Below are 25,801 nucleotides of genomic sequence, written 5' to 3'. Positions count from 1 at the left end.
GAATGGAAGATTTAGTCTCAGTTTTCCTTCCTATACCAACACCCTGGACCTCCTCCTGCTTTTTTCCCCCAGAGGCTCCACCTTTAACACAAAGAGGCAAATTCCAGAGAAACATGCTGCCAGCACAGCTGGGCTGGGAGAGGCCCCATCCTCAGGTATCCGACCAAAGCCCTGGCTGCCACAGAGGAGGGCTCAGCCCCCTCTCCTGCCCTGCACAAGGTGCTATCATCTTTGGTTTTCTTCTTTTCTCTCTAGCTTCCCCTCTTCCTGCCTCCACCCCAAGGTTTATTGAGGTACAATCAACAAACAAAAAATGTATATATTCAAGGTGTAAAATGTGATGTTTTAATATATAGAGAGTTGACCCTTGAAGAAGGCAAGAGTCTGGGCACTGATACCCTGCACAGTCAAAAATCCTCATATGACTTTTGAGTCCCCCAAAACTTAACTATTATAATAGGCTACTGGTGACCAAAGCCTTCCGATAACATAAACGTTGATTAATAGGTATTTTGTGTGTTGTATGTATTATATACTCTATTCTTATAATAAAATAAGCTATGTGTTATACGTATTATATATTCTTATAATAAAACAAGCTAGAGAAAAGGTTATGAAAATCACAGGGAAGAGAAAATAGATTTACTGTTCGTTAAGTGAAAGTGGATCATCATAAAGGTTATCTTTGTCGTCTTTACGTTGAATAGGCTGAAGAGAAGGAGGAAGGGAAAGGGTTGGATTTGCTGTCTCAAAAATGGCAGAGAAGAGGTGAAAGAGGTGGACAGGGAGGCAGAACAGGAAGGCACACTGGTGTCAATTTTATTGAAAAATATCTACCTTTAAGTGGATATGCATAGTTCAAACCCATCGTGTTCAAGGGTTATCTATCTATGTATCTATCTATCTATCTATAGTCATGCTTTGCTTAATGACAGCGATAAGTTCTGAGAAATGCATCATCAGGTGATTCTGCCGTAGTGCAAACATCATAAAATATGCTTCCCAAACCTAGATGGTCCAGCCTACTACACATCTAGGCTATAATGGTACTCTATTGCTTCTAGGCTGCAAACCTACACAGCACATTATCGCAGTGAGCACTGTAGACAATTGTAATTCAGTGGTATTTGCGTATCCAAACATATCTAAACAGCAAAGGTACAGTAAAAGTACGGTATAAAACATAAAACATGAATACAGCCATAGGACTGGAAGCTGTTTTGGGTGAGCAAGTCAGTGAGTGGTTAGTAAATGTGAAGGCCTATGACATTACATGACAATAGACTTCATAAATACTGGATATTTAGGCTACACTAAATCTATTTAATAATTTTTTTTCTTTAAGAATAAATTAAACTTAGCTCACTACAACTTTTTTTACTTTATAAACTTTTTAATTTGTTTTAACATTTTGACTCTTTGTAATAACAGCTTAAAATATATACATTGTACAGCTATACAAAAATTATTTCTTTGTATCCTTATTCTATATGTTTTTGTCTATTAAATTTTTTTTTTTACTTTTTAAACTTTTTTGTTAAAAACTAAGAGACAAGCATACACATTAGCCTAGGCCTACATGGGGTCGGGATCACCAACATCGCCGTCTTCCACCTCCACGTCTCCCACCAGAAGGTCTTCAGGGGCAGTAACACACATGGCACTGTCATTTCCTGTGATAACAATACTGCTTTCTGGAATTCTTCCTGAAGGACCTGCCTGAGGCTGTTTTACAGTTACCTTTTTCAAAAAAAACAAGTAGAAGGTGTACACTCTAAAATAACAACATAGAGTATAGCATAGGCAATCTTTGGAATAGGAATAGGCAAAAATAGGAATTTTTGAGCTCCATTATAATCTTATGGGACAACCTTCATATATGTGGTCTGTCATTAACCAAAACACTGCTATGCAGCACATGACTATATATACATTGTGAAATGATTACCACAATCAAGCTAATTAACATATTAATTGCTTCACATAATTACATGTTTGTGTGTGCGTGTGATAAGAATACTTAAGATCTACTCGACAAGACACAGAAACACAAATACTGCATGATCTCACTTATATGTGGAAACTAAAAAAGTAGAACTCATACAAACAGAGGGTAGAAGGGTGGTTACCAGGGGTCAGAGGTGGGGAAATGCTGATTAAAGGGTACAAATGTGCAGTTATAAGAGAAGTTCTGGAGACCCACCATATGGCACGGTGACTCCGATTAATAATAATGTATACTTGAAATTTCCAGCTTTTCTTCTTCACTTTCTAAAGCCCGTAGGCCCAGCCTGCACACCAGTCTTGGCCTCAGTCCTTCCATCCTCCTGCAGAGCCTCATGAGCTCTCAGGACACTGCAAATCATCCCTGTCCTAGGGCTTCTAAACTGAGAGTCCATACCTGACTTGAGATTTCCTCGTCCCCCGGCCTGAAGCAGACGCTCAGGGCACTAGGGACAATCCATTTCCCTACCTGCTACAGTCAAGTCTACTGTGAGGACTAATGACTTGGGGTACGCTGCCCACGTCATTAATCCTCACAGTAGACTTGACTGTAGCAGGTAGGGAAATGGATTGTCCCTAGTGCATCCCATTACCTTACCCTAAGAAATGTTGGAGCCAAGAGTCAACCCCAGCTTCAAAATCAGGCAGAGGCGAACCGAATGCACGGGTGTGGAGGGAGAGGCAGTGCTATCCGGAATGCGACTACTGTGCACAAGGAGTACTTGTACTTATGACTCATGAAAATAAGATTTGAAAACATAATTATTTAAAATAGTATCAGAATAAAGTAGCTATATATCAAAACAATGAATAGCCTCCCAGTCCCTCTGAATATCCCTACTGTGTTTGGGGAGGTCCAAAACCATTCTCCCCAGTGTAGAAGCCTCCTTGGAAGCTATTTTGCAGGCACATAACTGAGCCTTCTCCCAACAGATGTTCACGCAAGACTACCAGATTCAACTGATATGAATCTGGTGAGACAGAGAATTCCCTCTGGATTCTAAATTCAGGGGCAGCCATGATGTACGTTTCAACAATGGCACCTGCCAGAACCCATCATAGGAGCTGTGTCTTCCCCTGGACCAGTTCTATATGACTCGGGCTGCTGCTCCAAGCTCAGATCTCTGACCTTCCCACGGATTCTATGAACTTCCCAATCATTCCTCTAATACATTCACTGTTTGCTCAAATCTGCTGGATAGAGAGAGTTTCTCTCTCTTATTCACAACTACAAATGCCAGGAGAGATAAAATATAAGGCAAAAGTTACATAAGCTAAAAAGAGAAAGCTAGACCAAAAATTTGCTTACAAAAAAAAATCTTGAAAAATCTTCCCTAATTATTGAAGTTAGACTAAGAAACTATCTAAGCTCTCTGGCAGTCAAAGGAGAAAAAAAGAAGCACGACCAACAGTAAGATTCACAGTGTTCAGGAGATTAAATTACATCAATTGCCAATATTGAGCTTTTTATAAGAGCTGGGCAGCAGAAAGTTCTCAAAAAGAGTCTAGAGTGCAGAAATTTTGTTGCCACTTAAAGGGGAAGTCTACACATTTATACAATCAACTGGATGAACATCCCAGATGAAAATCAAGGCTGATAAACCAGACCACACAACACTGCCTGCCCAGACTGATGTTCCCTACAAACAAATGAATACACAAAAAAACAAAAGTCCCAAGACTTTAGCTCTGGTCAAAATGGAGTAACACGGACCAGATTTAGCCTCTAACCTGAAACGACCAAAAGACAGACAAGATATATGAAACAACAATTTTTTTTTTTTGAGACGGAGTCTCGCTCTGTCGCCCAGGCTGGAGTGCGGTGGCCAGATCTCAGCTCGCTGCAAGCTCCGCCTCCCGGGTTTACGCCATTCTCCTGCCTCAGCCTCCCAAGTAGCTGGGACTACAGGCACCTGCCACCTCGCCTGGCTAGTTTATTTGTATTTTTTAGTAGAGACGGGGTTTCACCGTGTTAGCCAGGATGGTCTCGATCTCCTGACCTCGTGATCCGCCCGCCTCGGCCTCCCAAAGTGCTGGGATTACAGGCTTGAGCCACCGCGCCTGGCAACAATTTTCAAGTCATTGGATATTAGGCAATGATGACCCCTGAGATACACGAAACAAAGGAGGGGAGCCCCACAGATTACTGCCCTCAGAACATTTCAGGCCACAGCACAGGGAGTGGGGACCCAGATGAAATCCAGTGGACACCCTAGGTTGAGAGGATAGGGCTGAGGCTCAGAGAAAACACAGCAGCTAGAGTTCAGAAGATGGAATACCAGAGAGGAGGGAGGCGCAGAAAGGGAATTGCGGAGACCTGCAAAGGGTTTCCCTCAAGCCTTCAGCTGAGCACTGATCAGCAAATGTGTATGAGGAAACTACTTGAGACTGGGGAAAGACTGCCCAAATGGACTACAGGAAACAGTGCTTGGCATCCACACCAGGCTGGAGACAGTGCTCATTCCCCGCAGCCAGAGCAGAAAGTCTCATCATTCACGGGATGCTGGGGAGAGTTCTCAGAAGGGCAGGGCCTCATAGTGGGTAATAACTAGCCATATACTGAGCCCTACTCTGGCCACAGCTAGCAAATCTTAAGAATATTTATGGGAATAGAAAAACTATCCACACACAACATGGCAAAATCACAATGTCTGGTATCCAATAAAAAATTATCAGGCATGTAAAAAAGAAAACAGACTCACAAAGAAGAGAAAAAACAATCAACTGAAACCAACCCTAAACTGACAGAGGTGTTATAATTAGCAAAGATATTAAGAAATAGTTCTTATATATAACTGTGATATAATATATATTATATACAACTTAGTTACTATATATTATATATAACTTAGTTATATATAGCATATATGTTATATACTATATCTTACTATAATAACATATAGTATAGTATGTTTAAGAAGTTACGCAGGGGAAAAAATAGATTTTCAAAGACACAAATCAAACTTCCAGAGATAACAACTACTGGCTGACATGATTAGACAGATTAGATGTTGCAGAAGAAAAGATCAATGAACCTGAAGACAGTAACAAAAATTACCTGAAGTGAAACATGGTGAAAAAAGAATGAAAATAAATGATCAGAACACTAGTAAGCTCTATGATAATGTCAAGTGGTCTAACATCCATGTAATTGGAGTTTTCAAAGGATGAAGGGAGAGGCAGTGACAGAAAAAATATTTGAAGAAATGACTGAAAATACTCCAAAATTAAAGCAAACTAGACATCCACGGATTCAAAAACCCCAAGCACAGGAAACATAAAGGAAACTACAGCAAGGCACATCATAGTCAAATTGCATAGTCAGTGATAAAGAAAAAAATCATAAAAGTAGTCAGAGAAAAAAAGACACATTATGTACAGAGAAACAAACATAAAAAGGACAGTAGATTTCTCCTCAGAAACAATGCAAGCAAGAAGACAATGGTGCAGTATCTATAAAGTACTGGAAGAAAAAACCTGTTAACCTAGAATTCTATGTCCAGGGACAACATCTTTCGAAAGCAAAGGTGAGATAAAGACTTTTTCAAACATACAAAAGCTGACAGAATTCATCACCAGCAGACCCTCACAACAAGAAATGTTAAAGAAAGTACTTCAGGAAGAAGTGAAATGAAACCAGATGGAAATGCGGATTTATACAATGGAATGATGAATGCAGGAAATGGTCACTACATGGGTATGTAAGATCTTTCTCTTATTATTTGAGTCTCTTTAAAGGATAATTGACTATTTAAACAAAATTAGCAACAATATATTAGATCACAGACCTAAGAAAACATAGAGAAATATCTGTTACCCTGTCAGATGCTACACACACTGGGAGAAAATGAAGTGCCACCTTTGAAATACTAAAAGAAAAACACTGTCAACATAGAATTCTATACCTAGCAAAAATCGTTCAAAAATGAAGGTGAAATAAAGGCATACGTTGAGAAAATTCACTGCTAACACATCAATAATACAAGAAAGAAAGCTCTTTGGGCAGAAGGAGCAGTATACCTGCACATTCACACTTAGATCACATGTGGTCAGCATGTGCACTAAAGTCTGACTGACCTGGGTTTTAATCCTGGCTCTGCCACTCATTTCTTGTGTGATCTTGGGTTAGTTCCTATTCTCTCTGAGGCTCCGCTTTCTTCATACATCCAATAAGGACAAAAATGCCTATCTCACAGAATTGTTATGAATTCTATGAAAGCAGTAACAAGTTAAAATTCAGGGTATCTGGGTGAAAGGCATATGTAAAGTCTCTGTACAATCCTAAAAGTGAGTCAAAATAAAAAGTTAAAGAAAAAATGGTAATTATTTTAATTACATGCACACATCCCTGTTTCTTAGATTCCTGGCACATTCAGAAAATGGCTTATTCTGACTAATTAAACATTCTGGTCAGCATGACATTTTCCTAAGGAACTGGAATATAACTGTACTTGGCATCAACTCAGGATTCACGAAAGACCAGGACTTAGCTGGGCACTGCAGAACTGCTATGTGCCCCTCTAATCACAGGCCAGGAGATAGAGAAAGCCTGGATCAATCAATTCAGTGGCCGGGGTTCATGTAACCACCATGTGTGCACATGCACAGAGAAGAATGTAAGTATACATATATACACATGTGTACTTGCTCAACTCAGCAGGCACCAAAGGCCCTGGTGTGGGTAGGAACTCTAGTTTCCCTGGTGTCTTAGCTATGAGGACTGACAGTCAAGGGCAATACCTTCAGGGTTACTTGAAAACCACCTGAGATCTGACCAAACAGCTTGTATAGACTGCATACCTCTGTGGTTAGCCCACTCATGTTCTGAGTCCTCTCTGCCTTGCTGAGCCTTCTCACATACCCTCGGCAGCTTCAAGAAGGAGCAGGATCTCTCTACCTGGACCTAAGAGCTTAGCACCAGCACCAGCTAGCTTTGAGTGCTAGTCACCCTCCTTCCTTTTAGAGCTCAGAGAACAGGAGTCCACATCCTTAGCACACATAGTTACCCTCTGCCATAGCTTCCCTGGAGAGCTAGACTGGAGCAGGCAGAATACAGTGTATTTCAATTGGTTTGAGGCTCAACCCAACTCTGACCAGACCCTACACAGGCCAATCCTGCCTGTGCATTTGAGCAGTTGCATGGGTGCTGTGAAGAATTAATTTATATTGGGCTGGACGCGGTGGCTCAAGCCTGTAATCCCAGCACTTTGGGAGGCCGAGATGGGTGGATCACGAGGTCAGGAGCTCGAGATCATCCTGGTTAACACGGTGAAACCCCATCTCTACTAAAAAATACAAAAAACTAGCCGGGCGAGGTGGCGGGTGCCTGTAGTCACAGCTACTCGAGAGGCTGAGGCAGGAGAATGGCGTAAACCCGGGAGGCGGAGCTTGCAGTGAGCTGAGATCCGGCCACTGCACTCCAGCCTGGGCAACAGAGCGAGACTCTGTCTCAAAAAAAAAAAAAAAAAGAATTAATTTATAGTGAGTATGTGTATGTTGTAGAGAAGGAGGAAGTTAAATTCCCACCACCATCTGATCTTCGACAAGGCTGGTATTAATGTAATTTGGTAGCTTATTTAACTGATAGGAAGTCTTGGCCCATTCAACCAACACGGAGTTTGGCAAAGTAATGTACATGCTTTGATACCCAAGGCTTAACTGCTGGTAGTGATGATGTTAAAAGACTCAGTAATAGGAAAAGAAGGCTGAGACAAGGAGAATGAGTAGACAGAGTACTGAGAGCAAAGCTTGTGTTTCCCAGGTTGTCAGCTGAGATCCAGTGAGAGGCCTGTGACAAGGCCAATGGGCCCATAACCCCCACCAATGATGACACAGCTGTGGCCTGGCCATGAGACTAAGCTTGCTCAGGCAAGTGGAAGGAGGACTCCAGACTGCAGGCTGATGTAGGCAAGGCATCATACCAGACGCCCGTCCCCTTCTCAGAGGAACTCTTGGCCTTGGCAGCTGTAGTGCTGACCTGCTAACCCAGGGGGTCCTGTGGTCTCCATGAACATAGGGCGCTGTCCCTGCACTTCTGCAGCCCCAGCTTCTCTTCCTGTCCTTCCATATACCCTCACACAGCCTGCTCACTGCTGCTCAACCTTTCTGCTTTGCCAAGGAGGAGGGCACAGGCCCAGCCCCTGCCCCTGCCAAGCCAGGTGGTGAGGGCAGCACAAGGGGCAGAGTGAATTTCTAGACCTCCTCATTCAGTCAACAGAAAGAACCCTCCTCCTGTCCCTAGAAGGACTCAATGTCACCTGCTCAGCATTGATTCGAGAGCAGGGATGTCCTTTCCAGTGAAGTTTACAGATGAAAACCACTGACTCTGGGGTGGAAAATGTACTTTAGATCCCAAGGACCCTGGGCCTGGGAGTAGGCACAGGAGCACCCAGCAGGCCAGGAGGCCCACTGTGTCTCTAGCCTTTATGGACACAGACTGCTGGTCAGGCATCAGGGTCACCAGAGGGCCAGGCTGGGGGATGGATCAAGGGGAACTATGTCAATGTCCACATATGCCCCTCCCCGGACTTGGATGCTTGGGCACCAGGGCAAGGAGATGGTGGCCAGGCTCACCCGTCCCCATGCTGCAAGCTCTCGGTCCCTAAGGTTAGCCTTTCTCAAAAGCAGCACCACAGATGAGCCATAGAGGAGACTGTGGCTGATCTTGTCAGAGGAGATGCAAAGAGTGGCCACAGAAGAGGGGCCGCTTGCCCAGGATCACATAGCACCAGGGTCAGGGCCAGATGCTATCTCTTTTGGTGCACAGACCTCAGAGACTGCTCTTCTTACTCCTGCTTTTGCCACTAATCTGAGCCCAGAAGGCTTACCAATGTGTCCCCATGTCATGAGGCCCAAATGGAAACATACAACATGGGAAATGCCAAGGAGCAGCAGAGAGTGAACCACACTAAAGCCTGGAAGCCCAGCTTCTAGAAGGATCACAGATGATCAGAGTAGCCCCAGAAAACCAGGTCATGACAAGAAGGGCCTACAGAATGTCTGGTCTGGCCCTGCATGCCACAGAGGAAAAATATGAGGCCTAGAAAGGAGGGTTTACTCAAAACACAAAGACAGAACAGGAAGAAAGAACAATAGCAGATCAAGAACCAAGGCCTGACCCCAGTGAGTGTTTCATGGGTTGGACCAGGCTGGCTACTTAACCTGGGACAAGTCTCAGCTCCTCCTGGACACTCCAATTCCTTATGTGTAAAATGAGACCATCTCAGGTGTCACCTTCCTCTAAAATCTTCATCCCATCTGTATTAGTTATCTGTATTCGCAAATACCAGCAATTCAGCGGCTTAAAACAATATATTAATACATTTATTACGTCACAGTTTCCATGGGTCAGGAGTCTGAACATGCCTTAACTGGGTCCTCTGCTCAGCATGTAACAAGGATGTAATCAAGGTGTCAGCTGGGCTACATTTCTTTCTGGATCAGGGAGTCATTTTTCAAGCTTGTGTGCTTGTTGACAGAATTTGGTTCCTTGTGGTTGTAGGACTTTCCCCCAGGGGCTGCTCTTATTTCCTGAAGGCCACCCACATCCCCTGCCACATGACCCCCTCACAGGCCCTCTCCCAGCACAGCTGCTTACTTCAAGGCCAGCAAAAGGAGTCTCATAAAGAAACATAATCATGAGAGGGACTATCCCATCACCTTTGAACCTTTGCCACATAAACTGATGAAAGGAACGCCACCCATCACCTTTGCCACACTATATTTGCTACAAGCAAGTCACAAATTCCATCCGCACTCAGGAAAGGAGCCTATGCAACGGTGTGACTCACCTGGGGTCACCTTAGGTTGTGTCTACCACACCATCTCACAGTCAGGTTCCTAAGAGATGCAGCCTTTACTCTTTACTACACCTCTGCCTTTTCTCCTACTGTGGCAAACTTGGCTAATCACCTGGAAGAAAACCTCACCGGTCTCTGCCTTAAGACTAAAGCGCTCCTAGCTGGCTGGGGCAGAAGCTGAGTCCTGCCTGTGTACTTCACTGGGCATTTGCATGCTGCTCCATCCAGTTCTCCCACATTGCACCCAGCCCTCCCCCAGGCAGAGGTGGAAGGACCAGCAGACACAGCTGCCCAGACCACACCTCCAGCTGAGAGTGGACTTCTTGCTACATGAGAGAGGCAGGAGAGGAGCTGAGTTCTTCTGGCCCAACATCTGGGATGCTATCCTCTTCTGATAAAGATGGGTGAGAGCCAGGGTCAGGCGGCTAGGCTAGGTACCTCTTCAGGTCTCCAGTTCACTTCTAACCTGGGCAGCAGCCCGCAGTGTTTGGGTTGAATGTAGGGGACGCAGGGGACATTTAATGAATCAGAATCAGGGGAGAATTTCCAGATCCTGGTGCTACAAGTAGGATTTGTTAATATCCCTAAGAAAATTTGGGAGTGATTTCTCCCCCTAAGGAAACCCTTGGAGGTTTTCTCGGTTCTGAGAAGTGCAGAACCAGATGAAGATTACCCAGTGCCAAGCCCTGACTCTACTCGCAGCAGCCCAGAGACAGTCTGGGAACTTCAGGGTCTGTTCCCAGACCCTGGGCAGGGTGGGGCAGAGCCAGACAGCCTTGGGGAGGAAGAGACAAAGCTCAGTCTTTTCCTCAAAGCCAGTGCTGGCAGCACAGAGGCAGTGTGCTGGGAAAAAACCCTCCCTCAACCTCCAAGGCAAGGTAAGAGCCATTCTCTCTTTTCATTCCTCCTGCTTTGCTGGGCTGGAGCTCCTCATCTTGTCCTCCACACAAACACAGAACTGGTCACATTGTCCTGTGCCCCCATACTCATCAGTGGCTCCACGGGAACCTCCAGCCTTTAATTAAATTTGGTCAGAACCCTGAGATGGACAGCACCCCCCCTGGAGCTTGACCTACCCTGGCTCCCAAGGGCCCTGTGCATAAACAACAAGCCCCCGTCTGGGTCTGGTAGGAAGCAGTGTCTGTGAGCCTCTCCCTTTGGTCTCAGCACTTCTGTAGATCTCTCTTCTCCAGTGCCCCTTGCTTCCCCTGTTTGCCCTGTTAGCCCTCCCCCTTTACTAGACAGGGGAAAGAAACAAGAAACGTGTTCTAAGTGCCTCACTTACTGTTTAGTCTATGCAGTGTTTATTCCCCCACTCACAAACAGGGTCAGAAGAGAACATTTTCTCTTCCTTTCTCAGAATTAGCACAGCCACTCCCAGAGAGAAAGGTTTTCCTTATCTCTAGGGACTTGTTTCTGGTGCACAGGCCAAAGTTGCTGTTCTCCAATCCTGAGCCAGAATGGTCCTCCTCCTGCCTGCTCCAGGGTTGGGGGAAATGGAGGGACCAGAGGAGGGTGGAACAGGTCAAAGCTAGGCTGAGTTGTTTGTGGCCCAGCTTTCCAAACCAGTTTTTCTCTGGGCCAGCTGCTTCAGGCAGAAGAGCCACCTCTGCTGAGCACCAAGATGAGGGGGCAGCTCTCTTTACCCACTGTGAACTCATAGACAACCTGGCACTGCTCAAAGAGGCCAAGGGTGGTGACTGAAAAATGCTGTAATCATTGATGCTGCAAAATTAGGATTACTCCATGCACCAGCTACACTGGCAAAGGAATACCCAGGTGGTGCTCAGTCACCTACAATGGGCAATGCCTGTGTAGAAGCACAGGAAGGGCAGGGAGCAAAAGTCATCAGGCCTTTGGAAGGTGGGGTTTCGAGCCTTAGAGTAGATCACGAGCTGACCCGTGAGCAAGGGGCTGTACCAATTGGCCTGAACAGGCTGCCCTCTCTGGGTTAGGGGAGGGTTCAAAACGGCAGTCCCTGCCTCCACTCTGGCCCCCCCCCCGGCTTTCAGCCGTAGCTTTTTGTGCAGCCAGCTTAAGATGGGTCTCTGTTCTCCAAGGCATGGAAAGGGGCACTCCCCTCTACAATGCTGCTCTCTCTCAAGTCCTAGGGGACTCTGGAGCTTGCTGGGGTGATGAAATCCAGCAGACAGGCATAGGGGAAAATATCTAAGAAAGCAAAGGAAGTGATCAAGTGTCCAATAGAAGAGAAGTCCAGTGAGACAGGGAGGGACAGGAGGCTGCATAACAGGGCCAGGGGGGCTCATATAACTAATGACCAGAGGATAGGGGGATCACATACCCAGTGCCCAGAGGACAGGGGGGCTCACATATCCCAATAACCAGAGGACGGGGGCTCACACACCCCAATAACCAGAGGACGGGGGGGCTCACATATCCCAATAACCAGAGGACAGGCGGCTCACATATCCCAATGACCACAGGATGGGGGGCTCACACACCAATGACCAGAGGATGGGGGATTCACACACCAATGACCAGAGGACGAGGGCTCACACACCCAACGGCCAGAGGACGGGGGACTCACACACCCAACGGCCAGAGGACGGGGGCTCACACACCCCAATAACCAGAGGACGGGGGGCTCACATATCCCAATAACCAGAGGACAGGCGGCTCACATATCCAATGACCACAGGATGGGGGGCTCACACACCAATGACCAGAGGATGGGGGATTCACACACCAATGACCAGAGGACGAGGGCTCACACACCCAACGGCCAGAGGACGGGGGACTCACACACCCAACGGCCAGAGGACGGGGGGCTCACACACCCAACGGCCAGAGGACGGGGGGCTCACACACCCAACGGCCAGAGGACGGGGGGCTCACACACCAACGGCCAGAGGACGGGGGGCTCACACACCCAACGGCCAGAGGACGGGGGGCTCACACACCGAACGGCCAGAGGACGGGGGGCTCACACACCCAACGGCCAGAGGACGGGGGGCTCACACATCCAACGGCCAGAGGATAGGGGGGCTCACACATCCAACGGCCAGAGGATAGGGGGGCTCATACATCCAATGACCGAGGACGGGGGCTCACACATCCAACGGCCAGAGGATGGGGGGCTCATACATCCAATGACCAGAGGATGGGGGGCTCACACACCCCGTGGCCAGTTTCTAGTCATGTGCCACATCCAACCTGAGCAGGTAGCAGAGGGGGAGGAGTCCAGAAGGGCTGCCAACAGTCCCGCAGAACACCCATGGAAGGCCAGAGCTGTCAGAGAACCCAGGGCACTGTGGAGATAGGATGGACAGGAGAATTTAAATGGGCTAGCTTTGGTCCATCTGGTTACAGTATGGCCTTGCAGAGAGAGACAATAGTCCCTCCCTTACAATCCTTCATTGTTCCTGAGGCCTCACTCTAAGAGAAAGAATCAAGAAAATATACATCTGCAGTAGAGCTGAGCTTCAGAACTGGAAGGAAGCTTAGGTTTACAAGCCCTCTCTATAAATTCCATCCTCGGAATGTTTCTGTTCTGACCCAGTTCAGCCACCTGGATCTGCTGCCTCCAATCAGACCACATTCTGCCTTCACCTTCTAATCCATGGGCATGTCCCTCTGGGTCAAAACTCCCCAGTGGATCCCCACTGCCTGCAGGGAGGTCCTCCAGGGCCTGACCCTAATGACTCCTCTAGGCTCAACCCCTCCTCCCACCACTATTTCCCCACCTGCACCAGAATCCCACCACCCTGAACCACACCCAATTCCCCAGAAGCCCCAAGCTTTTCACTGCCTGGGCACAGCCAGGCCCTCTGCCCTCAATGCCTCCCCTTGTTTGCTGGTGAGTTCCTGCTCACTATGCAAAACCTCCTCCGGAAAGCCTTCCCTGACTCCTCCAAGCACATCACGCCCATAGCCTTGCTTGTGTATGTAATATTAATCCTAATACTGGCTGAGATTTATTGCCTGCTTATTGTGGGCCGACTACTGCCTACCTCACACGCCTGAAGGCATATAACTCCAATGCTGCAAAACCTCTGCCCTTATAGTCCACCCTGGCTGAGCTCCTTAGGGGAAGTAACAGAGCTGTGAAGATGAGGTGCTCTTCCCCTGAGCAGCTTTGGTGGCCCCAGACGAGCAGGCATGGTGAGTCTGTCCCACTTTTTGCCAGCCTGTCTCTGAGCAGGGATGGGGAGCTGGGGAAAACACTGGCCAGGGAGTCGAAGGGTCCTTCCATCTGTGTAAAAGCCTTCACCTGGCAGACCTTCGCTTTCTTTATAAAACGGGATGAGCAGCTCTTCCTGCCAGATCATGAGGATGTGGACCCCACAGTTCACAATATAGAAATGATCAGTAATTCTCAAAACTTTGCACCCTACTTCTGCAAGGAGGGAGGAGATGGAGATTGCTGTTACTATTTCATTAACAACGAGCTGAGCATTTATCATGTGAGCTTTAATCACATGCCATGTATAGATGCACTTGATCTTCCTGGAACCTGAACTAGGTAATGATCACCCTCCTGCACAGGTGAGGAAAATGAGCACAGGTGGTGCCATTGCATACCAACACCATCCATTCAGCAGAGGGGTGGGCTGAGGTGGAAGCCCAGGATGCAGGAGGACCATTACGGTGATGGGGTGGGAGTGGGAGCTGCAGCCGGGTCTCCAAGCCCTCCTTGGTCTGCTGGGGACACCATATACCCCTCTTGGCTCTGCCCTTTCCCTGCCCTCCCAGCTTACCCCTACCACCAGGCTGTGGAAAGGGGGGCCCCTGGGCTAGGAGCACCTGGGATGCGTGACCTCATCATGGTTCCTCATCATGGTTCCTCGCTGTGTGGAAGAAACACCTCCCGGAAGCAGAAGTGCAGGACAGCCCCATCCCTGTTGCTTGGCAACCAGAGCCAAGCACATCATCAGGAGAGGGGAGTCAGCGTGCCCCTCCCCCACATTGTGCCCCCAGGGAGGGTTGCACTAAGGTGTAGGTGGGCCAGGAATGCCTCCCAGGAGAGGAGGTGGTAGTTTGGAGAGGATCCTGCATGTGGGACCCAGGGCAGTTCTGGGGGCAACAGTCGGCAGAGCCCCTGATCCCACACCTCACTCCTGCAGCCCCACTTACCAGCAGCATGCTTGTCTCCAGGCTGGGAGTGTTATTGGCTTGGCCTCATACTCAGAGCTGGCACTGAATTGCGGAACCAGAGTTAGAGCTCCACTGGCCCAAGGGGTCACCCAGCCCTGTAGCCTTGAGGGGATACACAGAAAAAGCCAGAGATGGGCTGGGGCTTATCCAACATACGGCCAGCCAGTGGCAGACCGGGGATAGAATCAGGGTCTCCAGGGCCCTAGTATCTCCAAGCCAGGAAGGAGGATGTGGCCAGGAAAGGGTTACCCCAGAGCAGGTGGGAACCAGCCGTTTAGTTTAATTGGTTCTTCCCTGGTTAGTAATTAGTTCTCAGCTAGAACCATGGCAGTGGGCTGAGGGCTCACTTGGGGGGGATTTAGCTGCCCCCATAGGCTCTATTAACTCCCTTCAAAGCACCCCAAATAAACAGTTCATTCCATGGAAGAACAGGGTGCCTGTTGTGCAAGACCAGCTCCAGCAGCTCCCACACGGAGACCCTGCTTCCCTCCTCCCTGCTCAGGGCCCCGCAGGTTCCTTTTTAGCAAAGAGCTTGGCACAAACACTCCCCACAAGTCATGCACAGCAGACCTCGTGTCCAGAAGACCTCAGTGTTCTTCTGTCTCCTCCACTCCAGTCCTGGGCCAGAGCCTGCCTTTTAGGCAAGAGGTCCGACAGTCCACTGTGTTTCTCACGGTGACCTAGGTCTGAATTCTAATTCTGCCACACTCATAGTCCTTTGGCAGGGCCAGCTCTCTCTGAGCCTCTGCCTCCTGACCCATAAAACAGGGATGATCTCATATCCATCACAGGGTGGCTGGGAAGATAAAAAGTGCCCTGTGTGGAGCCTCCGGCATAGAGGATGTTCAATAAATGCCACGTGAGTGAACTCACGTGAGGAAGGACACGGGCTGCCATTCTTTTTATGCATTTCCTGGAAGTAACCTTTGCTCTGAAAGCTCTATTCTGCCCTCAGGGGTGAGGTATCATCTGCCTCCTCAGGACTTGGGCCTGTCCCTTAGGTATGTCAGCCCCTTGGGACAGGTGATGGCTGGCCCAGAGCGTGTGATCTGGTCACCTGGGCTCCCTCTGGCCTTGTTACCAAGAGATCAGAATAAGTTTTTCTACTAAAAATGAACTACTTTATTAAAACGCTAAGTTACGTATATCAGTCAATATTTTTAAAAAAGATCTTACTTTGTTTAGGGCAAAAGTTACGAAAATAATGAAAACAATTTTGAAATCTCAAGCCCCAAGATATGGTAAAGAACATCCTAGGAGTCCTTAGGAGTTGTGAGTCTTCATATTTTCCTTCCCTTGTTCTAGGAAACAAAGACTGGCCTGCCATTCCAAGTTCCCAGGGGCTTCCAGTCCCCAGGCCCTGCTTGGAGCCCCATTTCCTGGCAGCCTCTCTTTCCGCCCTAACAAAAGCTGTCCATCTCAGGGCGTGTCTGGTACTTCTCCCTGGCAACCTCAACCAGAGCTCCCCAGGCTTCTCTTCCCTGTGGTGACAAATGGAAAAGGATGGCAGACGCAGAGAAAATGCCCAGCAGCTTTCCTAGTAGTCCACCCCGAATGTTTACGAATTCTGCTGTTCTACCTAGCCTTCTCTTACCTTCCCCAGTGGTTCTGTCCAATCATTTCCCAAAATTATCCACACTGAAACCAGACAGCCCTACACATTCAATGGCGAATGCATTTGGCAACAATGGACGACATGGGTGGGGAGGACAGGGGAAATCTGCAGCCTGGATGGGATACAAATGTTACTACCCTTGGGCCTGTCCCCGGTCAGTTTGCAATGTTGGGGCAACACCTATAAAGATAAATATTCGGCCGGGCGCAGTGGCTCAAGCCTGTAATCCCAGCACTTTGGGAGGCCGAGACGGGCGGATCACAAGGTCAAGAGATTGAGACCATCCTGGCTAACATGGTGAAACCCCGTCTCTACCAAAAAAAAAAAAAAAATACAAAAAACTAGTCGGGAGGTGGCAGGTGCCTGTAGTCCCAGCTACTCGGGAGGCCGAGGCAGGAGAATGGCGTAAACCCGGGAGGCGGAGCTTGCAGTGAGCTGAGATCCAGCCACTGCACTCCAGCCTGGGTGACAGAGCGAGACTCCGTCTCAAAAAAAAAAAAAAAAGATAAATATTCGTAGACTGATTTTAGGGATAGAATCAGGAACAAAAGGGCAATAAGGTTGTTTTGTTATATATATATATATATATATATGTATATGTATATATATATATTTATTTTGAGATGGAGTTTTGCTCTGTTGCCCAGGGTGGATTGCAGTGGTGCCATCTAGGCTCACGGAAACCTCCGCCTCCCAGGTTCAAGCGATTCTCCTGCCTCAGCCTCTCAAGTAGCTGGTATTATAGGCATGCACCACCATGCCCGGCTAATGTTTGTATTTCTTAGTAGAGACAGGATTTCACCATGTTGGCCAGGCTGGTCTGGAACTCCTGACCTCCAGTGATCTGCCCACCTTGCCACCTCGGTCTCCCAAAGTGCTGGGATTACAGGCGTGAGCCACCACGCCCAGCCTTATTTTGCTATAATTTAGTGTGATTCATTATAATCTGGGGGCTGCAAATGATAATGATAATCAGATCATGCAAAAGACAGTAATTATTATTACATCTACGCAGCCAGAACACATTCTAAGTTTCTCTCTTTGCTGGTAAGTTCTCTTGCTATGTATCATCAAATTAAAGGCGCCACCTTCCTCTTCTACCAAGTCTAGGTTAATTCTCATCCTGGTGTCTGTCTGACTCTCTACTCACACACATCTCTTTAAACAAATAAAAAAGCAAAGGTTCTGGGTCTATACCCAACATCCACAACGCTGCCCCTTCTTATGCCAGCCACTGAGGAAAGGAGAAAAATTGGGAGGAGAGAAATCAAGAAAAGGAAGCTAAGGATCAGGGCAACAGGGTGATTTCTTCCAGATCTCAAAATGAGCTCTGGCAAGCTGAGGTCTGGTGTGTCCCTTTCCACCTCTGGTGGTCTGGTTGTTCTCATGCATTTTTTCAGACACTAGGAATGAGGAAGTGCCCCCAAGAACTCCAGGTTTTTTGAGACGAACTGTGAGTTGGGCATGACCAAGGCTAAATGATCCAGCTGGGCGCTGTGGCTCACACCTGTAAACCCAGCACTCTGGGAGGCTAAGGTGGGCAGATCACTTGAGGTCAAAAGTTCAAGACCAGCCTGGCCAACATAGTGAAACCCCATCTCTACTAAATATACAAAAATTAGCCGGGCATATTGGCGTGGGTCTGCATCCCAGCTACTTGGGAGGCTGAGGCACAAGAATCGCTTGAACCCAGGAGGTAGAGGTCGCAGCAAGCCGAGACTGCACCACTGCACTCCAGCCTGGGCCACAGAGCAAGACTCCATCTCAAAAAAAAAAAAAAACGTTAAATGATTCAATCCTTCAGAAAAGATTCTTAGATATTGCTGGTTAAAAAATCTGGCTTGAAAAGCAGCAGGTGTCAGGAATGTGAAATAGGAATCCTATTTCAAAGCCACCTCAACTTCCTTCACTTTTAATCTACTGATGGGCCATCAGCAAATCTCACACAGCGAGCATAATCTCATCATTTTCAAATCAAGAGATTTAATAAGCACAAACCACCTGCAGGTGGGGAGGGGTGAAATGATGACTAAGACATAGTCCTCAGAAGACGCTTAAAATTCAATTACGGTTTTTGTACCTGAAAAAGTTAACATTTTAAAATCCTTAGCTAACAGAGACAACAGAAGACAGGTCATGGTGAAGCATATGATTGTATTTAAGAAATGTTCAGAGAAAACCAAAGCTATGCCATGATGTGTGGCCAGGTGAGCTGGTAGCCCGGGGAGCAGGAGTGGAAATGAGCACCTAAGAGCAGGTAAGTCTGGAAATTGCTGGGAGGAGGAAACTTGCTAGGAGGGGCTGCTGGCACATCTACCAGGCCGATGAAGGGCTCCCTGCAGGAGGGCAGGTGTTCCATGGTGTGGCCAGTGGGAGGGCAGGAGTCAGGATGGGTCAGGCTGTGGGCAGAGGAGTAAGCCTTCCAGGCAGTGGGGGCCACTGAATGATCATCAACCCTTAACCACAGAGGAATGGGCTGAAAGTGCAGGGACAGCCCCTACTCGGTACCAGCAAGCCAGATACCTGAGAGTCACCTTTGTCCTCCTGAACCTCCACCTCATGTACTTTCTACAAAGCAGAACAGAACAGGCAAGGCCCTCGGGGTAGGGCGGGCTCGTTCCAAGACCTACTTTCTACACACAGCCCAAAGACGAAGTAGTAGCAGCCTACTGCCTATAGAAGCATCCCTTGGTAGCCTACAGAAGCTGCCTCTGACATCATCCCCAGAGGCGGGTCAGGTGCCCCTGCTCTAGGCCCCAGTAGCAGCTGTTCTTCTCTCATCATGACTCTCATAGACCTTTACTATAATTATATCCACAAATGTCTGTGTTCCCAGCAGACTAGAAGTTCCAGGAGGGCAGGAATACGCTCAAAGAATAAATAAATAAACAGATAACGGAGGGAGGACAGAAGAGAGAAGGAGCAGGAGGGAAAGATACATGAACAAATGACTAAACAACAGAACAACAAAAAGGCAGCTGCCTGCAGGGTCGCTTCATTGCACAGCTCCAAGGAATGCTATTCACATTATGCTCAACATGGACAGCGCCTCCAGCAGCACAATGCCAGGGGCAGGGCAGGCAGGTGGCTGGTCAGAGTGAGAAACTGGCCTGCTGGCCTCAGCTAGCAAAGCAGACAGAGCTTCTGCATCTCCATCCAACACTTCTGCTTTCGCTGGAAGAGTCTTGGGGAAGGGGAGGTCAGAAGACAGTGCACAGCAGACACATCCCTGACCCTCCCTTCCCACCACACACACTGAGATGTACCGAGTGAGGCCTAAAAGCCAACAGAATGCCATTAGAGCTTAGGAGGAAGATGTAGGTCCCACAGGCCCACTCTCCTTCCTCAAACACCTGCTCCTTCTTGTCTTCTCGGATGCCATCAAATGCCCCAGTTGAGACTGATGTATGTCACCCCCCATGTCTCCTACCACTGCCATCAGCAGAAGGGCATATCCAGTGGCCCAGAGAACCATTTGGCACCAGTGGGACTGCACAGCCTCCCTGCCACAAGGAAATCTCTCACCCTGGATCCAGAGCACCCTTCCCACAATCCCAGCCTATATTCCACGGGCCAGGGGGACAGCTGCCAGGAGGGGGCCTCTCTCACCGGCTTGAGGTATTTCATCCAGAGTGGCTTCTCAAGGGCCTCCCATTTAAACCAGTTCCCTGGTATCTTTAAAGACCTGACGTCCACCCAGGATTATCTGGCCCAGAGTGTGCTCCACACCCTGGGCCATGCACACCACTCTTCTTGGAAATCCATTGCTGTTGCCCACCAGCCTAGAGAAAAGCCATCATTATGCTAGGCACAGGAAATAAGATAAAGCCACATCCCTCCAGCTCCTTCCCCTGGCCCATCTCCAGGGGACTCGGCTCATATCGGCAAGCCCATGCTGCTCTGAAAGACTCCACTGAGCTCAGCGGGCCCAAGTCCCCCATGTACAGAAGGTAAAGGACCTCCGAGGTCATATAAAAAGAGCCACGGCCAGCATGAGGGCCAGCCCTCAGGAGGCTCTCTCCACTGCATAGGCTGCAGAGAATGCTGGCACAAATGACCAACAGATGCAAAACTGTGTAGGCAAGGTAGAAGAAGTGGCTGTGGAGGTGACTCCCCATCCCATAAGGCTTAGAGACGCACATGTCCCCTACCTAACTCAAAAGCTCTGTAAAACCTAAAACAACCCACTAACGATGCAACAAAGTGGAACAGGCTTTTCAGGGCCTTGGGACTCCCTGACAGAAGGCACCAGGGTGGCCACTAGCCCATCTCACTGACAGCAGTGACTCTCTAATGACCATGTTCCCAGGGCCCATAACCCTGCTTCTGACCAACTACTCATTCCTACCAGTCACAGGTCCCAGCTATAAGCCTGGCCGTACAGAAGCAACGCTTACTCCCTCTTGGGGAGGCTCCCCAGTTGTTGGCTTCCCCAATTCAAGGTCAACTTACTTCACAATGACACACTAGAGAAAAATATTGGACTGGAAACGAGAGGTGAGGCTCCACCCCAGAAGTATTAGCAACTCACAATGGGACTCTGGGACTCCGGGCAAGGCCTCCCTGTTCCCTGGGGCTCAGACTTCCCATTTGAACATGTGGGAGAGGTGGTGGGTTCATTTCTTAGACTTCAGCTATCATTTCCGTGGTTCTGGGAGCAAAGGGGGTCTGGGGAGCCCAGGAGGGGTCTCTGTTCATCAGGAATTCTGAGGGAGCCCAGATGTTCCCTCAAACTCACCAGAGACACTTTATTCACCAAACTCCTAGTCCTTTCTAAAGCTTTTGCAGACTTAGAATAAACAAATGTTTGTTGAGAACCTACCAGGGTCCAGGCACTTTGAGAGGCACTAAGGAAACATGAAGAAGTAAGAGAATTGTCTTCAAGCAACCATTTTCCAGAGACAGAAAGTGAGTCACAGAGAGGCCTCAAATTTTACTAAAGGCAACACAGCTAAGAATTCAACTCCCAGGCTGCCTGATCCCCGCAGGTTATCTCCCAGGGCTCCAGGCCCGGTGAGACTAGCACTGGGATGTGAATACCACCAAAATCCCTTCCAGACACAGGGAATGGTCAGCTCCATGAAACTGGGATCTACTAAAACAGGCAATCAGAATCCAAGGCAAATGCTGGCTGGCTGAGAGGATCTTCTGAAACACCCAGCCTGGCCCCCAAACCCATCTCCATATTGGGCCTGGACACTACCTTCTAACGTCCTTCTCTGAACCATCCATCTCAGGCAATGAGCATCAGCAGACAGGGGCCAGTCACATGACCTCCATAACCCTCATCTACACACAGCACAGTAGCACTGTTCGTGGCCCACCCAGTCCTCCCACAGTTGCCTTTCTTTTGGACCCCCTTGTCAGAGAGGGTCTGCAGAGCCAGAGCTGGGGTCCTGCCCGGCAAGGATAGCCTTCTCCCAGAGCAGAGCTGACCAGAGCTCAGTTTGTCTCCCTGCAGCCCCATTCGAGAGGCCTCTGGAAGGATGCTCCGAAAGCCACTCCTTCCTACAGGTGGCAGAGGGGTCCCTGCTCTTCAATCTGGGCTTCCCGCCTCGGGACCAAGCTGGTTTTCAGAGATGTTTTCCTGGGGAGGGAGCCAGGCAGCGGAGAAGCAGTCTCCCCCTCCCCCAGCTCTGGCCGGCTGCCACGGTGACCTCCCCTCCCCCAAGAAGGGCGGTGAGCTGGGAGGTGGGGGTGGGAAGAATCCACCGATGCTCTCAGGAGGAGTGCTGGGAAGCAAGGCAGGGCGTGTCGCCTGGGCCTTTCTCTGCCCAGAGCCAGACTTCACAGCCTCTTGGTGTGAGGTGCCCCTGTATCATTCCCCAAATCGCCTCGAGTTGGGGTAGCCTTCACTGTCATTGCCCAGACCCCTGAGCAGCAAGGAGGCTAACGAGCGCCGGCGAAGGGCATCGGGTCTAGAACCTTCTGTGCCCAGTCGGACGTGAGATAGGGGAGGTAGGCGCCCCGTTCCCTCCTGGCCTGCACTCGCTCTTTCGAGCAGAGACAGGTGCCGGTCTTTTCTCCCCTGATGGCTATTTGTCCCAGCGCCTGGACGTGCCCTTTCGCATGGTTACCGGCAGGGTCCGCAGGGAACCCCCTCCAGTGCAGCGGAGTGGGGCTCGGCCAGACCCCAATTTCGCTTCGTTCTCCAAGGGGGGCGCCCGTCGCTCTCCCCACCCCCGGCAGCACCCAGCCACCTGCGCGGTCGCCCGCAGCCGGTGCCGCAGTGTGAGCTAGCCAGCGAGCCCGGGTCCTTCACGCCCTGGTCCGCGCGGCGGAGCCAGCCGCCGCCCTCCGAGCCCCCTGCGGCGCCGCACCTGCACCCGCACGCCGGGCCCACCACCCTCACCTCCACCCCGGGCGCCAGCACCTCCTCCGTCCTCACCCTTGGCCCCTCCCCAGTCCGACCCCGCCCGAGCCGGCCCCGACCTCCCCATCCCTGTCCCTCTCCTCTATCCTGGCACGGAGGGGCCTTTCCGAGCCGCGGCCGGTGGTCCCAATGGGGTGGGCGCTTGGGCGGCGGGGGTCGACTCGGCGACAAGCCAAGAGATTAAACCGGGTACTTACCGCTCTGCTCCCCCAGGAACACCAACTTGAATTTTCTCAGTGGATTCCCAAAATCTCCCCCTGCGGACATGGTGCTGGCAGCCGGGGCCGGGAGAGGAGGAGGAAAAAGCGAAGGAGCAGGGAGGGGAGAGGAGGAGGGCGAGGGGAGGCGGCCGGCGGTGCGGGAGCCGGAGGGGGAAGGGCTGGCTGCGCGCGTCCCTGACTCCCCAGCTGCGTCCCGGCCCCGGCCTGCGGCTGCGTGTCCGGCGGCGGCGGAGGAGGAGGAGGAGAGGGAGGAGTAGGCGGAGGAAGGCTGGGGCTGGGCTGCTGCGGGCAGCACTGGCTGCGGTGTGAGGGGCGCGCTCTTTACGCCCGAGGCGCGGCGCTGGGAGAGAGGCGCGGGCGGAGCGGGGCGCAGGGACGGCGCGCGGGGCGGAGGAGCGCTCTCTAGAGCCGCGCCAGTCAGCCCCCTCCCGCCTGCCTCCTCCGCCGGCGCCTGCGCTCTGCGCGCTCCCCAGCCTCTGATGTCATGCGGAGCCCGCGGCGCTGCGGGGCTGGGGGCCGTGCGACCGCCCACCCGAGCCCGCACCCGGGCAGGAGAGAACCTCCTCGCTGTACCCCTGAGAGGCCCCCGGGTCGGACCGTCTCTCACTGCCCCGCTGCGTCTGTCTTCCCCACTCTACCCCTCTTTCGAATCCAGAAAATGACACGAAATTGTCAGGGGACATTTGTTTCTGGTCTTTTAAACCTAGATGCCAGTCCCTTCCTCCACCTCGCGAGACACCGATGCACCGCGCAGTCGTCCGACAGGGCGGAAAGGAACGAAGGTGGGGGAGAGCCAGGGTGTGGCGAGGCGCTTCAGGGCGGGCAGACCTAGGGAAACCTGGCGTACTTGGCGCAGATGGGGCTTGACTCTTGCCCCGTGTGGCTTCTAGCCCGCCCTCCCCTCTCGAGGCCTAGACCGTTTATTTGGGCGGCCTCTTGTGGGGTCTGTGGGTACCCCCACAGACCTGGCCAGCGAGAGAGGAGCTGCCAATATAGGGCGCGCCTACCTCAAACCAGCTGCTCATTTGGATCATTTTATGCTAAATCATAACCTGCCCCATGGGAGAGAAGGAACGGTAACACTCTGAATGCCAGTGCCACTATCTCCAGGACAGTACAGTGCCCTGCGTTTCTTGATCCTGGGTTCGCCAGGCTGACAACGCCACTCCCCACCCTGGCAATTAGGTGTATCTGGACAATGAGCTATCTGAGGACACGTGGGCGACCTCTCTCCTTGGCCTCTACTCGCCTGGTCCATCCGAGGCACGCAGACCAAGCTGTGAGTGGGTGAGAGCAAAGAGCAGAAGCCAAGCGCTAGAAACACTCCCAGGACAGCCCCAGCCTAAGGCATGCTGGTTAATTGAGGTTTAACAAAGCTGCCCCTTACTCTTCTGCCACAGCGCGGTCTTGTTAGTTTATGGCTGTTCAGTGAGCATTTATTTGAGATGATAATCTGCATGTTGGTGAACACGATGGTGTGTGCACGCATGTGTTATACAAAGAGAAAGAGGAGTGAGACACCACCTTCACCTCCAGATTTCTTGTGGACTCTTGTTACCCACTTTTTGACTGATGGGTCTTGCTTGGGCAAGCCTGTCTGTCTCCCTGGTGTGCTCACCTCGAATCTCTCTTCTATTTCTTGTTAAAAACCTGACCACAAGTTCCATAAAAGCAGTCATCCCAAGGACATAGCTCAGAGTTTAAGAAATAGTTGTTTAATGTTCGAATGAACATCTAGAACTCAAATCAAAATAACTGTCCTATTCTCATAATCACCTTTAATTTGGAACCTCAAGGGTTGTAAGTCATCACCTAGAATATCTGCCCCATTGTGGCTGGCACCAGGCTCAGGGTAACCCTCCAGATGCCCACCCACTTCTCTGGGGCTCCTGTTCTCTTAGGAGACCATATCCAGCTTGGGGCTGAAGAAAGCTCTAGAAGGAGAGGAGACTCCCAAGTCACAGCCTTTCCTGTCTCTGTAAGTGATCCCTCCAAAGAAGGGCCAGGGAGCTACTGGCCAAGGTACCCAGCCATGCAACACTCCTCCAACCTGCACCTTCTCCTAACATCTGGTGCTGTCTCCCTGTACCTTCTCATCCTGACCTGAGGAGATCATCGGTGGCAAGACAAAGCAGCTGAGGTGTGCCAGAAAAGGCAGCATCTTTTGGGTAAGCCTTGGCAAGTCCTGTACCTCATCTGATCATCTGGTCCTGCATATGAAAGGTGGTATGGCAGTAGGGGAGGGAGGTTTGGGGCAGGGCCCCTCTGGGCATCTCTAAGCCTCCAAGTCATCCCATATGCTTACCGGGTCCAGCTGGGCTGACTATGATCCAGCTTACCTTGGGGGACTCTGTCATAATCTGCCAGTTCGAATGACAAAAACCCGGCTCCAGCTACTGGGCTGGCTTATGTAGCTGGAGCAGATACTGGCATTGTCTCAGAATGCAGTCATCATGCTGTGGAAATGAGAGCCGTAGAGACTCCAAGTTTGCTCTGCTCCAAGTCTCTCTCCTCCAACTATCATTGCTTGTCTCTCTTGATTTTGGGTCTTGTCCTTAACCTGCCCTAGAGCAGACAGGCGTTCTCCAGGTGGAAGATGTTGCCACTGAACCTCAGCTTGGCAACCTCACTAGAAAGAGTTTCTTCCAAATAGCATCTATGTGTTCCATTTTTA

General features: G+C 50.0%; 1 protein-coding gene across 1 annotated transcript in view; it reads right to left on the bottom strand.

The window, feature by feature from the left end:
• Positions 1-23,823, bottom strand: part of RAB6B (RAB6B, member RAS oncogene family) — a 69,942-nt gene extending 46,119 nt beyond the window's left edge. The window contains exon 1 of the mRNA XM_033212640.1: positions 23,104-23,823. Coding sequence (XP_033068531.1) covers positions 23,104-23,173 — 70 coding nt within the window. The 5' untranslated portion in view covers positions 23,174-23,823. The remainder of the gene's footprint in view (positions 1-23,103) is intronic.
• Positions 23,824-25,801: the final 1,978 nt, after the last annotated feature.

Source organism: Trachypithecus francoisi, unplaced genomic scaffold, assembly GCF_009764315.1.
Source record: "Trachypithecus francoisi isolate TF-2019V2 unplaced genomic scaffold, Tfra_2.0 Lachesis_group0, whole genome shotgun sequence".
NCBI classification, from domain to species: domain Eukaryota; kingdom Metazoa; phylum Chordata; class Mammalia; order Primates; family Cercopithecidae; genus Trachypithecus; species Trachypithecus francoisi.
The sequence above is the reverse complement of the archived record's forward strand: the minus strand, read 5'-3'. Positions and strand labels throughout refer to the sequence as shown.